Below are 15861 nucleotides of genomic sequence, written 5' to 3'. Positions count from 1 at the left end.
ATTAACAAAAAGCATCAACATTTCAACACAAATTCTTTTTGTGTTAGAATTTCTAACACAAAAAGCATTAACATTTCAGCATCTAAATAGACACGCCTTGTTTGGGCATGAGCTCATTGAGTAAATAGACCAAAAAAAAAAAAAAAATTTATATTAACTCATTGAGTGCCAGCCACTTTTGGAGAACGGACGCTCCCAGTGCCAGAGTTTCAGAGCGTTTTCAGTGATTTCTCGAGGCCCACAGAATATTGTGTGATATTACTATGTAAACACTGAACACGCACAAAGAACGATGAGACTCTATTCTATCATCTGCAAAAAAAAGTTTATTGATCCCATTTTCCGTTCTTTAGTTATGAGCCGGAGAAGATAGCTTGATTCATCCAAAAAGAGCAATTTTTTTCTAGAAGCTGAGATAATTGGCCTTTTGTGAAATTAAACATTTCAAGCACACACTGACTCTGAAGCTAATCTTTTCTAATGTAGTCACACCTCAAAAATAATTTCCTTCAATAAAACAGTTTAGGCCAGGGAATTTTGTTTGGCAGAATAATATTTTTAGCTACAACCAGCAGCGCTGGCCCCTGCGTGCGCTGCTGGTTGCAGCTTCTTGCTGGTCTTGATTTGCTGCTGGTGGGCATCGGATATTCTGGCTTGCGTTTGTCAATCCTGTCCTGCTGCCTGGGTCTGTCTGGGTGTTGCGTGCTGCTCTGCGTGCCCCCCCCCCCCCCCCCCCCCCCGCCCCGCCCCGCCCCGCCCCGCCTCGCCTCAACTGCACACTCCTCCTCCTGTCTGTGGTGGCTCTCTGCTGAGTTTGCTGTGCGCACAGTGAAGGGTGCAGCTTTTTTACAGCGTTCCGCGTGTGTTTGTCACCGGCAACGATGCTTCCAGTTGAGAATAATAACTCCACGGTGTGGATGTGCGGATGTGCTGTCGCAACCGACACAGAGCGGCTCAATTGTGGGAGCAGATTGGCTGCTGCAGGCACAGCTGCAGTAACGTGCTTCAGCATATCGATGCATACGGATGCGATGCGATTTCCGTTTCCATAACGACTTCTTCTTTGTTTTTTCCTTGCCTTTCTGTTATGTGGAGAGCACTGTCGCCACCTAAGGGTTCTGTAAAATAGGTTATAGACCTCCAACAGCTACAATAGTTGTACCAGAGATGTATCAGGGATTGATCCACGTCCCACCGTCAAAAAACGCAATTGACGACAACCGTCGTCATTGGCACTCTACGTCAGTATTTGAATTGACGACAGCTGTCGTCATTGGCATTCAATGAGTTAACTGATAGACCGACAGCAATAACCGAACAACGACGTTAGCGACGGTTAATCGATTAACGGTTAACCGTTGACATCCCTACTTTAGATGCTATAATTTTTTAATTTACAACCAGCTTTAATCTTCTTTTGTCATCATCACCGATGACTGACCTCGACAGAATAAGCTCCTCTGAACACACTAAACAATCACCCTCGTGAAAAAAACCTAAGAGTATGAAGACACAGACCAACGCTGGAGGAATTAGATTAGCTCTCAAATACAGATTAATCCCTGCTGTGCAGCCTGACTGTGTTGTAGCCTAGATATACAGCAACAGAAGCTGAACTCTAGATATACAGCAACAGAAGCTGAACTCTAGATATACAGCAAGAGAAGCTGAACTCTAGATATACAGCAACAGAAGCTGAACTCTAGATATACAGCAACAGAAGCTCAACTCTAGATATACAGCAACAGAAGCTCAACTCTAGATATACAGGAACAGAAGCTCAACTCTAGATATACAGGAACAGAAGCTCAACTCTAGATATACATGAACAGAAGCTGAACTCGGGTGTGCAAACAGACAAGCAAGAAACACAATGGAGCTCAGCAGTCAAATCCTCCAATCACAAAGTTGAAGAGTTCATGGTGCTCGGACACTCCCGGTCACCGGCACAAAACAAGAAGAAGTACAGCCTAGTGGTTAAACATGTACTCACCATGTCCTGGGGGCACCATGGGCACCCTGTGGGTGTCGGGCGAATGGCAGGTGACCCCACTTTGGGTGACGGTGGCGGGACTCTGGCTGTCCTGGAAGACGCAGGAGTAGGACTCGCCCACCTCCAACACCGGGAGGCCCGGGACTGACAGAGAGATCTGAAGACGACAAGAGAGAGACGATGACTATCCAGAATCCATCTGCATGAAACTCTGGATGAAATGTTTGGCAACATCGATGAGCCTGAAAAACACACTGAACATTTAGCTGGTTCAGCTCGTCTCAGTGTATCTCCAACTCCCAGAAACAAGAGGCCTTCAATTCCAACAGGTCTACTACTTTACAAGCACTCAGTGTCTTCAGATTCATCCAAAGACATTTTAAGACTATTTGTCCTTTAGTCCTCTTCTGCTATGATGTCAGACGGTCATTGTGTATTGTTTGTCTGTCTCTATGCAGAGGCACATGATTGATACTGTGCATTTCCACTGCGCCAGGAGGACAGGCCAGGACGGAGCCGCGATCGCTATCTGCTCTGAGGCACTGACACTTAACAATAACAAGGTACCCCACACACACACACACACACACACACATCTCAGCTGATAAGGTATTCCAACTAGGACATGTATTGTGCCTCAGTCATATGTATTATGGTGTTTTGGTATGTGAATGGAATGCTTCATAGAAGCGGGGGTGCAGGATATGAGGGCATACTGTACCCTATAGATGTCTGCATATTTATGTAAGATATTTACAGTCTGCTCAAATACACAGACATACTGATCCCCATATAATCACATTAAGTGAAGGCAGGTGTTTTCACATATATATATACAGTATATACATAAAACGGCTCTCTCAAATCAAGCAATCTGATTGGTTCACAGCCATGGTATAAATACCGTAACCCATGGCCATAACCCATGGCCATGGGTTATAAAGGCTTTGGTTACCTCAAATGACAATGTAGAAAAAACAAAATGGCGGAGACAGCTGTCAGATCCTTGTGAATCGATCTTCGCTTATAACTTTACTAATACTTTGCAGAAAATTATGTTTTGTACAAGAATAGACGCGGGCTAATGTCTTCTTTGCAAAAAAAAGGCTGTTAACCCCGCATTTCTAAATAAGACGTAACGTTAGTTGGTGTCGGGCTTTGCAGAAAGCTCTCAGCTTCTCAGCAAGCGCCAGGATTGGCCAATGTCAACTTCAGTCTCCAGAACGATCCAATCAAATCACCCACACGTCTATCTTCTTGCTAGAGGTCCCGCCTTACAGTAGTGTTTCAACTGACTCTATCAGAATGCCATGCCAGTCGGACTTATAGTATTATTATTATTATTATATTATCATACTTGGAAACAAGAATAGACGCGGGCTAATGTCTTCTTTGCAAAAAAAAGGCTGTTAACCCCGCATTTCTAAATAAGACGTAACGTTAGTTGGTGTCGGGCTTTGCAGAAAGTTCTCAGCTTCTCAGCAAGCGCCAGGATTGGCCAATGTCAACTTCAGTCTCCAGAACGATCCAATCGAGCTGCGTGTGTTGTGGCATACAGTATATCCCGCTGCTCAGCAGTTATCCCACTCGGCCTGCGGCCTCGTGGGATAACAGCTGATCAGCGGGATATATTTGCCACAACACACTGGCTCTCATGCTATATTGCTTAAATATATGATGGGCCGTTCCTCTAAAACTGGGAAATGGGAAAGTGACGGTTCAAAGTTCATGAGCGGTGATGTCACCAGTGCTCGGATTTTCTCTGCCAAACTTGGAGGAGTCTCAGCAGCCTCGACCTCGAAAATTCAAGATGGCTGCAACCATAGTTAAAATCGCAGTAAATACGGTTTATTAGCACTTCTGTCTTTTTTGTGCATCATTAAATCAGTTGCACACACAGCACTGCCTAACTTCTATCTGTGTGGACATGTTGCTGCACTGTTTGTATGCGCAGAATACCGCGAAATGCCATGTTATCAACTGTTATTGCTAACCATGGCTAGCCTGGCTAGAGCTAACCCTGGCTGGTTTCTGTTTAAATGGAACGTCGACAACTCGGGTGTGACGTCACTCAACCGCCACATTTGTGTTTTCCAGTTTTAAAGGAACGGACCATGAGCTGCAAACAATGCTCTTTATGGCCCAGATGGACCACTTCATCTGGAGTCTAAATCAGGGTGACTACGGGTTTGTGCAAATTGAATGTAACACTTTAATGCAATTTCAAATCAAATTGGGGACAGTTTTCCCTCAGGCTTTAATCAGCCTGAAAAGTAAAAGAAAAACATAATTTATGTGCGCAACAAGGGAAAGTTCTCATTTAGTGCAAAAAGTAGTGCACTGAGAAAAAGCTATTCAAAACATCTGAAACCGACCCTGGAGCTTTGTTTGGAGAGATCCAACCCAACTACAAGAACCAAGTGTGTTAAGGGTTAAATACTCTGTTAATTATGAATTAAAGTCCTTTCCTGTAATTTCCTGTAATTCCTCCCCTGGAGGATTAATAAAAACGACCTACCTAAATGCAGCAGAGGAATGACTCAGACCAAAGCCAACAGACTATATAAACCTGCCCTAACACTGGAAGGTTTGAAGGCCTCAGGTTGCAGTCACTCAGCCTTACCGTCCTGGTCTCCTCTCTGCTGACGTTGGAGGGGTGGAGGTCCTGGACGACCAGACACTGCTTCTTCTCCATGTCGAAGCTCCACAGCCACTGGCCGGGCTGGGCCCCGCGTGCGCACTGTGACTGCAGCATACACCTACGGGACAGCACCAATGCAGCAAGTCAAGTCTCAAGCCATTTAACCCATTGATACCTGATGCAGCATTTGCGTGTATATCCCTCATTTGTGTGCGTATCCCGCAGGATACACACACAAATGCTGCACCAGGTATCAATGGGTTAAATTGTGACTCGCGAGTCTGACTTGAGTCCAACTCATGTGACTCAAGTCTCCACCTCTGATTCCATGTATTGGGAATTCAAGACAAGCTCTCTGCCCTTGTCCTCCTGAAGGTTTGTCTCTCGTACTCAACTTCATATTAAGCCATGAAAATGAGGATTGCTTCTAGGGATGCACGATATATCGGCAATCATATCGGTATCGGCCGATGTTGGTCATTTTTTAACATATCGGTCATATCGGTATCGGTCAGATGTTGCAATGTTAATATCGGTTATCATTATCAGCCAAATTCTTCACATTGATATGAAATAATGCAGTAAATCTACAATTTATGGGCTTTTCCAAAGGCTTTGCAAATAAAGAAATGCATAACCTTTTCAAATTCAGTGTTAACATGTGTTTTTCAGTATGTACAAAATGTGATGATCATAAAAATGTGGTTTTATACAGATCATATCAACATCGGTAAATATCGGTTATCGGCCATAACAGCAATGTTAATATCGGTTATCGGCATCGGCCAAAATTTTCATATCGGTGCATCCCTAATTGCTTCTCATAATAACTTCACACTTTTTGGACCTCCTGCAGATAAACATCATTAATATTCATTATAGTGGAAAAAGATGGGAAGAAAACTGAATTTCAAGTCTAAAAATCTTCTCTCTCTCTCAGGTTTTTCTCCCATTGTCTTTCCAATTTGTTCTTGGCGAAATCCCCCTGCTGTCCCGTTTGTTGCTCCACCCTAGGGCTGCAACAACTAATCGATTAAATCGATTAAAATCGATTATTAAATTCATTGGCAACGAATTTGAGTATCGATTCGTTGGCTTTTTGGCAAAAAAAAAAAAAAAAAAATCATATTTCATTTGAGTTAAATTCAGATTATTGAAACTGGATTAGCCTGACCAGTTCTACTTGTTTAACAAGCTGAAGCATATGCTCTGCCTGTAATTCAAGAGAAGTCTGCCTTTTAATTTCATATTTAATTTTAGTTCAATTCAGATGATTGAAACTGGATTAGCATGGCCCCAGTTTAATTAAAAGTTATGACCAGTTTAACTAAAAATCATATAGCCTGCCTGTGATTCCTTTTTATTTCATATTAGTTAAATTCAGACTATTGAAACTGGATTAGCATGACCAGGTTAACTTGTTTTATTATTATTATTATTATTATTATTATTATTATTATTATTAACTTGTTTAAAAACATATAGGCATGTAATTCAAGATAAGTCTGCATTTTATTTCATATTTCATACAGTTCAAATAAGACTTTCTGAGCATAACCAGTTTGACTTGTTTAAATTTAAAAACATATAGGCCTGTAATTCAAGTCTGCCTTATTTCAATTGGTTTTTAGCCCTAGTTGCACTTCTGTTGCACTTTTTTGTTCATTTGAAGTTTATAACAGTGCATGAAGGCATTGTGTATTAAATTAATGCGCTATTTTTTGTGCAATTAATTTGAGTGGTTAAAAAAAAAATCCGAAATTTGGGTCGCGACTTCATGACAAGGAAAATAGTGGGTCCTGAGGCTACACCAGTTGAGAACCACTGCGTTAAAGCACTTTATTTAAGAAGATATGAAGATATCTTTTGCACTTACACCATACATTTGTATGCATTTTGTATTCGTTCATGCCCTGTCAAAGCTATTTGATGTAGCAAAGCCCGGTGAGTTTTTGTTTAACAAAAAAAAAGTTGTTTTTCAATAAACGGATGGAAACAATATCAGTGCATTTTTTAATCCGATTAATCGATTAATCGAACAAATAATTGACCGATTAATCGATTATCAAAATAATCGTTAGTTGCAGCCCTACTCCACCCCCTCTGCCGATCTGGGGAGAGTTGTAGACTAGCACACGCTTCCTCCCGATACATGTGCATCTTTTCACCTGACACCAGAGTTACGCCGTAGCATGTATCGTGTTTGAAACGGTTGTAAATGCTACATAAAACCACCGCTACAATTAACACTACTAGTCCCAAAAACAATAATATAGTGGGATACTTTCTGCATGGCAAAGATGATGGTAGGGTTTTAACTTCTGTTGCTGTCTTTGAAAGTAACTGGGTAACTTGTCACAGCAGTGGCAGAGTGTTTCATGTTTCAGTGGTGGTCTCACCTGCCCTCCAGGACACACCAGCCACAGTACGGGTCGTGGGCCAGCAGGCAGGAGTGACAGTCTGTGTGCTGCTGGCATTCAGCCACCGGCCTCTTCTGCAGCTGGAAGCAGGAAGAGCACAAAGACGTTCAGCCGTGTCCACCAATCACATTAAGCTCTTTAAAACATCTGAGTATGTCCACCAATCACATTAAGCTCTTTAAAACATCTGATGAAAAACAAGAGTTGGCCCAGTTTCTCCAGTGGAACAATACAACATGTAAATATGGTGATGAATGAATCCCACCTACAGGCTGCTTTTCTAGAAGGGAGAGAATTGGCGACAGCATCAGTCTAAATGTTCATCGCCATTACTAGCAAACAATACTTTGGTATGCGTGGGCCAAAAACACATAATAATAATAATAATAATAATAATAATAATATTAATAATAATAATCATAATCATATTAATAATAATATTAAACTTTATTTATATAGCACCTTTCATAACATAAGATGTAGCTCAAAGTGCTTTAAAGTAAAAACCATGTAAAACAAGAACAGTTGAAAAAAACAGCAAAAGGCTTAAAATGGTGGTTAATATGGATAAAAACAAGGAATAAAAAGACCAAACAAGACCATAAATAAAAAGCAAGCTAAAAATCTAAATTAAAATTCAGTTGAAAGCAAGGGAGTAAAAATGAGATTTAAGGTGCCTTTTAAAACTATCAACAGAAGGTGCTTCTCTAATATGCATGCCCGATTGTTCAAGATACAATGCTTCAGCATCAGTGATGTTAACTGGGGTCGTAAGGTGTTTCGGGTCTATCGAACATCATACACCCTCGCCCAGTAGACCCAGCCGAGGCCGATTAAGACCCCGACCCTCGTCCCAGAAGCAGCCGCTCACGGATCAGCCTTCCTACTCTGTCTGCAGCGTTGCCCGCGGAAGGGTTGATCATGCCCAATCCGCTGCAATAGAGCTAGTGCTACACCGCAGCATTGAAAGACCCTTCGGTGCATGGAGGGCTAAGGCTCTGTGGGTTTCTCCCGGCCGCGCTCCTCCTTCGTCTCACCAGACCCTCGTCTCACCAGACCCTCCAAAAGGCAATCCTACTATGCCGTACCATCATGGCGTACCATGGACAGAGAGGATGCCTCAAGGAGGCCTGTGCGCTGCACGTCATTCGCCTGCGGCGAGCACCTCGCTCTAGCCTGAAGGACCCCAGGCCGCGCCGATCTTTATACAGCTTTTCAGGAGGCTAATCCGTAGCGTTTGTGGATTTCTCCCTCACGAGAGAGCCAGGCTGGGGTGCTAACCCATCCCGTACCGGGTGCCGTCTCTCCGGCCGTCAACTGTCTCTCCAGCTTGTCACCAATCTATACTTGGTTGTCACCTAGACTATTCCTAATATTGACCAAATGACACAAACCAGCTGGTCAGTTGTGTGTCAGTACCATGGTGGAGGTCATGATGAAGAGATGCTCCTCATTCGGGTCCAGAAAGAGGTCCGAGCTGACGGCCGAGTTCTGCTGAATGGAGATCACAGAGTACTCCTCCACCTCGCCTTTAGGACCCAGGAACACCTGAGGAGACACACACACACACACACACACACACTATCATTTAGCATGAACACAGTCTCACACAAACGCACACACACAGACACACACACACACACACACACACACACACACAGCTGCAACAGAGAATGTGGGTCTCTTTAACGGGTCTCAACCTTCTCACCTATACTGTAATAAGAATAAGAATCTTCATTTGACCAAAAATGATAAAGGAAGTGTGAACACAATGACATAAGAATATACTCATGTTGCTCTATGTTAAATGAGATATGCATCACAGCAACACAGCTGTTCAGTTAGTGTGGTTTTGTTATATAACCACATCAAAAAGCAAGTAACAAAGAACAAAACATCCAGATTACAGATTAAAATGATGTTGCTAGGGGAACAGTTTGGACCCTGGTTTATTTGCTGTCAGCTATTGTATTAGCAAACACTGTAACAGCAAATAAACTAGGGACGGACATTTAGAATGTTTATGTTGTCAAGTGTCAAGTTGAAACGGTCTATAAAGTGCCTTTTAAACATGGGGTCTGGATCATGTCAGGCTAGAGAGAGCAGGTGGCGGTAGCATGTATAGATAACAAGAAATGTGATAGGAAACAGCTTTAGCGAATTTGTAACCAAACTCCATTCAAAAACATGCAGTTTTAACAGAGGGTCCATTCCTGGCATTGTGCCAAAAATGAGGCAGTCAAAATAGTGGTTGCACCGTCGTCAATCACTGTGGGTGATTTATTTTACAAGTGGCATTCAAGTCATATCTGACTAGTTTTAAATGTATTTCTCCCCACAGAAGTTAGGCTAGGCCTAGCCTATATGTCTCGATATAGGCTATCAGTCAGTCAGCTCCTATCCTCTCTGCAGTGTGGACGCACAGTCACACAACACTGCCTGCCTCAAATGGCTGCCTCACATGTTAGCGACAAATCTGGAGACTTCAAAAACATGCCGTTTTAACGGAGTCCATTCCGGCAACGAGGGGTGGCAATGTGCCAAAAATGAGCGCGATTGATTTGATTGATTGATCACTAGGCCTATGTCTCACTTTTTCTGACATGGATCAGCAGCGCAGCAGTAAGCGGTCTCCTCTCCTCGGTGTGATGCACAGACCTGCCTGCCTGCATAGCCGAAGCGCGTTGGGATCCCTAGCTCTACCAAACAATTCAAAGCCGTTTGCAGCACTTGAGGAAACCGTGAGTTTGCTCGTTTAATTTGTTGATATAAGCGATTGCCCGAACGATTCCTTAATTAATAAACTAGTGAACGTGAAGTGAAGTGAGTCACGAAGAGCCACACCCGCCCACTCAGACGGATCTGCGGATAATGACCTGCCACTGTTTAACAGCAGCTGCGCTTGCGTGGAAGCGGATCTTACACCGGCGGCCGAGGTGAATAAGATACGGAGTCTCGGGAGTGCGCGTAGGCCGGCTAATTGTTGTTTAACATGCAGGCCAACCGGCTAGGAGCAGGTTATAATACGGATTCCACTGCATGTTAAGAAGTGGCTTAAGTGATGTAGCCACGACGTTTATGTAGAACTATTTCAGTCTGTACAGTCTTCCATCACCCACCAGCCTCACTTTACTTGGGCAGCTTGTCAATGGACATTTCAGCCCCCAGCAAATATACATTGACACTCTACACAAATCAATGGTTAAACATTAACGTTAGTCAATGAAAGTGCTGTTTTTTCTCCACAAGTCGTGATGTTTTGAACCAGGCACAGACTACCGGTAAATCGTTTCTGGCAGTTGAGTTTTCACTTTTTTGCATCTATGTTCTCATCACAGTTTGTTTGTCAACAGGTCAATCTCTAAATGTCTTTAAAATAAACCCATAGTGTACAGTATGTCATAGTAAACTGCATCAAACTGCATAATAATGCTTTTCTGAAAATATACTGCAAATGATTTGTGTTTGTGCAGAGGGTTGTTATGATGACCATGTGGAGCTAGCTTCAATTCCCCTTTCATTTACTGTGTGTGTGTGTGTGTGTGTGTGTGTGTGTGTGTGTGTGTGCTTGCTTGCTTGCGTGTGTGTGTGTGTGTGTGTGTGTGTGTGTGTGTGTGTGTGTGTGTGCGCGCGTGCTTGCGTGTGTGTGTGTGTGTGTAGGCAGCAGCATACAGTTGCCACAGAGGGTTTGATTAATGGAGACACAGGCCAAGAAGACATCTCTGCGATGTGGAGCTAATCCCATCCTACTGGCAGAGGAGGATTTGAGGTCCAGTCCAACACTCTTTGATCCCTCGGCTCATCAAAGACCAACTGTCCAGGCTTTAAGAAGTGTCTGACTAGCCCACACAGAGCTACTATCTACACACACACACTACTACACACTGAGCTATCTACACACACACTAATACACACTGAGCTACAATCTACACACACTAATACACACAGAGCTACTATCTACACACACTACACACTGAGCTCCTATCTACACACACTACACACTGAGCTCCTATCGCCACAGAACAGATGGAGAAAAAAAGAGACAAGTGGCCAAATGATTCAAGATTCAAGATTCAAGATTTTTATTGTCACTCCATGGTACAAGTATCACGTGTGAAATTCTTGTGCTGAGGACTCCGTTTACAACATAGTACAAATATAACAGGGCATATGAGTGCAAAAACAACAAGAGACACAACAAGCAATAAGGCAGTATAGTGATAAGACAAGTCAGAGACAGTGGCATATTCACTGCACATAGGTGCACATGTCATGTGCATACTTTAGACGTGCTTAAACATTTTAAATTTGGCGTATTTGACATATAGGTGCAAATAGCATATTCCTTATTAAACATACAATTAAACTCGGCATTTTAAATTTGGCGTATTTGACATACAGGTGCAAATAGCATATTCCTTATTAAACATATAATTAAACATTAGACAAACGTTATGGTAGCAGCTACAGTGCGGTACAGTACGGCTACTACACTATTTGTGTATGTTAAGGAGTCTCGTGGCCTGCGGGAAGAAACTGTTCCTCAAGCGATTTGTGCGTGCCTTTGGAACCCCGTATCTTCTCCCTGAGGGTAACAGGGAGAACAGGCTGTTGTGGGGGTGGTTTTTGTCTTTGATGATCTTCAGGGACCTCCTGAGGCACCGCTGTTTATACAGTTCATGCAGTTCTGGCAACTCACTTCCTGTTACGTGCTGGGCCGCGCGTCTCACTCTCCGTAGCGCCCTGCGGTCCATGGTGGTACAGTTCCCGTACCAGGTGGTGAAGCAGCCAGTCAGCAGGCTTTCAATGGTGCCTCTGTAGAAGTCCGTAAGGAAGGAGACATTCCCCTCTTCAAAGAAGTGATGGAGGAGGAGGAGGAGGAGGAGTTGGAGGAGGAAGAGGAGGAGGAGGAGGAGGAGGAGGGGATGGAGGAGGAAGAGGAGGAGGAGGAGGAGGAGAAGGAGGAGGAGTTGGAGGAGGAGGAGGAGGAGGAGAAGGAGGAGGAGTTGGAGGAGGAGGAGGAGGAGGAGGAGGGGATGGAGGAGGAAGAGGAGGAGGAGGAGGGGATGGAGGAGGAAGAGGAGGAGGAGGAGGAGGAGGAGGAGGAGATGTAGCTGACCAGGAGCTTCTTCTGTGTCAGCACCAAGCAAAATCAGTAGCAGAAGTACATAGATGAATATTTGTGTACGCTACGCCGAGAGCAAATAATACACAGAGTTGGCAGGAGGTCTGTGAAACTGAAAGATAGAGGGAGAAAGTGGAAGTAGCAACATGCTGCCACACAAGCCTCCCTTTTCTTCCAACATGACGCATCCAGCTGACCTGAACAAGACAAACATTTAGAAACGGGCCAAACTAGTCAACAGTGAATCTTTACAGCATCTGATAAGACTGATGATGTTTCAGTCTGAAAGCACACCGGCTCCAATGTCAGGAAATACCAGTGTGATTAGATTTATTACACTTGTTATTCCTAGTAGTTACATTTAACCAAGCCATATTTATCTGCGCTATCTTGCCGTCACAATACTGGGAGTAGGTCTACATCACATCATGTCACAATACTGGGAGTAGGTCTACATCATGTCACAGTTAATCACTTGACCCAAGTAGCCAAGAGAAGCAGTACGTTGACGTCATTGACATGTACTTAACAAAACCTCAACTTTAAACACACCGTGGTTTGGTAAAAGAAAATCTTGTTACACCACAAGTTAAAAATGTCAGTTATGCAGCTAAATATCCAAAAAGTCTCAATCTGTGTTCTTTTTGTGTCCTCCAACATAATATCAATCAGAGTCAGAGGTCAGAGTAGGACCCCAAAACTAAAGGACCCCACTTTAGAGGACGGATAGAGATCCCTGTAAGTTGACTACTTGCACATCAGACTTTAGCCAGTGAGGAGAAGCACCAAGATTCAGTGCAGGAACGGCGCATCATGTCAAAACAGCGTTTTAGTCTATAGAGCTGGTTGACACAGCTGAGAAAATGCTGTGCGTCTTTTATCATGTAACATCAAGCCCTGTAAAGAACGGCTTTCTTTTCTTTGTTCACTTTCTTGGGTAGAAGGTTCTCCACAAGGTCACAAGCCTCCACTATATTAACAACACAACAGTTAAAGGTGTCAATGACAGCAGAAGAGTGAGAGTGACATGGAGCTCTGGTGGGCATCCTATGAGTCAAGCTAGTAAGCGTGTAAATAGGGTCTGAATTGAAATGTCTTTTGTTGAAGGTCCCTGTCAAAAGGACAGAGACTGACAATGTGACTATTAATGAGACAGTGACATCGACACTGACACGGTCTCGTGTTATGACTAGTGAGTTTCCATAAGTATGAATGAGACCTCTGTTAGGAAATGCACGTGTTCAGTCAGCGATGACTGTGCACAGCTTTGTGCTACGTTAGCTGCACATGATGATGTACGACTGGAGGTTTAGCAGGCTCTGTGCTACGTTAGCTGCACATGATGTACGGCTGGAGGTTTAGCAGGCTCTGTGCTACGTTAGCTGCACATGATGTATGGCTGGAGGTTTAGCAGGCTCTGTGCTACGTTAGCTGCACATAATGATGTACGACTGGAGGTTTAGCAGGCTCTGTGCTACGTTAGCTGCACATAATGATGTACGACTGGAGGTTTAGCAGGCTCTGTGCTACATTAGCTGCACATAATGATGTACGACTGGAGGTTTAGCAGGCTCTGTGCTACGTTAGCTGCACATAATGATGTATGGCTGGAGGTTTAGCAGGCTCTGTGCTACGTTAGCTGCACATAATGATGTACGACTGGAGGTTTAGCAGGCTCTGTGCTACGTTAGCTGCACATAATGATGTACGACTGGAGGTTTAGCAGGCTCTGTGCTACGTTAGCTGCACATAATGATGTATGGCTGGAGGTTTAGCAGGCTCTGTGCTACGTTAGCTGCACATAATGATGTACGACTGGAGGTTTAGCAGGCTCTGTGCTACGTTAGCTGCACATGATGATGTACGACTGGAGGTTTAGCAGGCTCTGTGCTACGTTAGCTGCACATGATGATGTACGACTGGAGGTTTAGCAGGCTCTGTGCTACGTTAGCTGCACATAATGATGTACGGCTGGAGGTTTAGCAGGCTCTGTGCTACGTTAGCTGCACATAATGATGTATGGCTGGAGGTTTAGCAGGCTCTGTGCTACGTTAGCTGCACATGATGTATGGCTGGAGGTTTAGCAGGCTCTGTGCTACGTTAGCTGCACATGATGTACGACTGGAGGTTTAGCAGGCTCTGTGCTACGTTAGCTGCACATAATGATGTACGACTGGAGGTTTAGCAGGCTCTGTGCTACGTTAGCTGCACATGATGTATGGCTGGAGGTTTAGCAGGCTCTGTGCTACGTTAGCTGCACATGATGATGTACGACTGGAGGTTTAGCAGGCTCTGTGCTACGTTAGCTGCACATGATGTACGACTGGAGGTTTAGCAGGCTCTGTGCTACGTTAGCTGCACATAATGATGTACGACTGGAGGTTTAGCAGGCTCTGTGCTACGTTAGCTGCACATAATGATGTACGACTGGAGGTTTAGCAGGCTCTGTGCTACGTTAGCTGCACATGATGTATGGCTGGAGGTTTAGCAGGCTCTGTGCTACGTTAGCTGCACATGATGATGTACGACTGGAGGTTTAGCAGGCTCTGTGCTACGTTAGCTGCACATGATGTATGGCTGGAGGTTTAGCAGGCTCTGTGCTACGTTAGCTGCACATAATGATGTACGACTGGAGGTTTAGCAGGCTCTGTGCTACGTTAGCTGCACATGATGTACGGCTGGAGGTTTAGCAGGCTCTGTGCTACGTTAGCTGCACATAATGATGTACGACTGGAGGTTTAGCAGGCTCTGTGCTACGTTAGCTGCACATAATGATGTATGGCTGGAGGTTTAGCAGGCTTTGTGCTACGTTAGCTGCACATGATGATGTACAACTGGAGGTTTAGCAGGCTCTGTGCTACGTAACTGTGTAAAAATACTGTTAATGGCCGTCATTGTGCTAATTCTGCTTGTGGAGGAGCCTCAACCACAAGCAACCATTGAGGGGAAAAAAGGACACAAAGAGCCAACTGTTGGCACGCGTGCTTACGAGCTGCGAACACCCGATATCAAGAGACTTCACTGCCCGTTTATTGCTCTATTCGCTCCATTCACATTCTGGCTGAGTAGGATACAGTACATAAAGCTCTGCATCTATCTTCCAATTTGTTTTGGTGTATAAACACAGATACAGGCGTATCTGTGGCTGAGAGAAAATGCAAAGAGAAAAGTTGTCTTCCTCTGAGTGGATGTATTGGATATAACGTATGCATCATAAATTTGGGTGCTGTAACAGACAAATCTATGTATCAAGAATAAGCAATTTTACATTTGAAATAATATACTAGTTTTTTTTCATTCTTTTTTACCACGGCGCTGTACAGAGGTCCCGCCGGGGGATATGGGTGGTCTTTGGGGGGGGGGGGGGGGGGTTTGTGCTTGTTGTCATGTGTCCTCCTGGAATGCTTTTGTGCTACAGTTGAAAACTGGCCAAGCTGGCTAAACTGGCACATTTCCAGAAATGTTTATTAATGTGCATTAATGCCATCTTAAACTCAATAATGAAAAGAAAAAAGATGAATGTGGTCTGATACGTTACAGACATGTTTATATTAAAGCAGGCATGTGCAGTCACATCCTCCTCCTTTGCCAGCTCCTCTTTTCTTCTGCCTTCCCATCTTCCTTGCAGCACATTCCTTGTGTCTCCTCTCTGAGCAGACTTTAGCCCGACCCCTGTCTGAAC

General features: G+C 44.0%; 1 protein-coding gene across 1 annotated transcript in view; it reads right to left on the bottom strand.

Moving 5' to 3' along the window:
- The window catches only part of plxnb1b (plexin b1b), a 63367-nt gene that overhangs the window by 37585 nt on the left and 9921 nt on the right, over positions 1–15861 (bottom strand). Inside the window, exons 4-7 of the mRNA XM_083660670.1 lie at positions 8474–8602; positions 7034–7134; positions 4617–4752; positions 1994–2150 (exon numbers count right to left, since the gene is read on the bottom strand). Coding sequence (XP_083516796.1) covers positions 1994–2150; positions 4617–4752; positions 7034–7134; positions 8474–8602 — 523 coding nt within the window. The remainder of the gene's footprint in view (positions 1–1993; positions 2151–4616; positions 4753–7033; positions 7135–8473; positions 8603–15861) is intronic.

The sequence above is a fragment of the Poromitra crassiceps genome (genome assembly GCF_964638095.1).
Source record: "Poromitra crassiceps genome assembly, chromosome: 25".
NCBI lineage: Eukaryota > Metazoa > Chordata > Actinopteri > Beryciformes > Melamphaidae > Poromitra > Poromitra crassiceps.
Note: the sequence above shows the minus strand (reverse complement) of the source record. Positions and strands in the feature narration are given on the sequence as shown.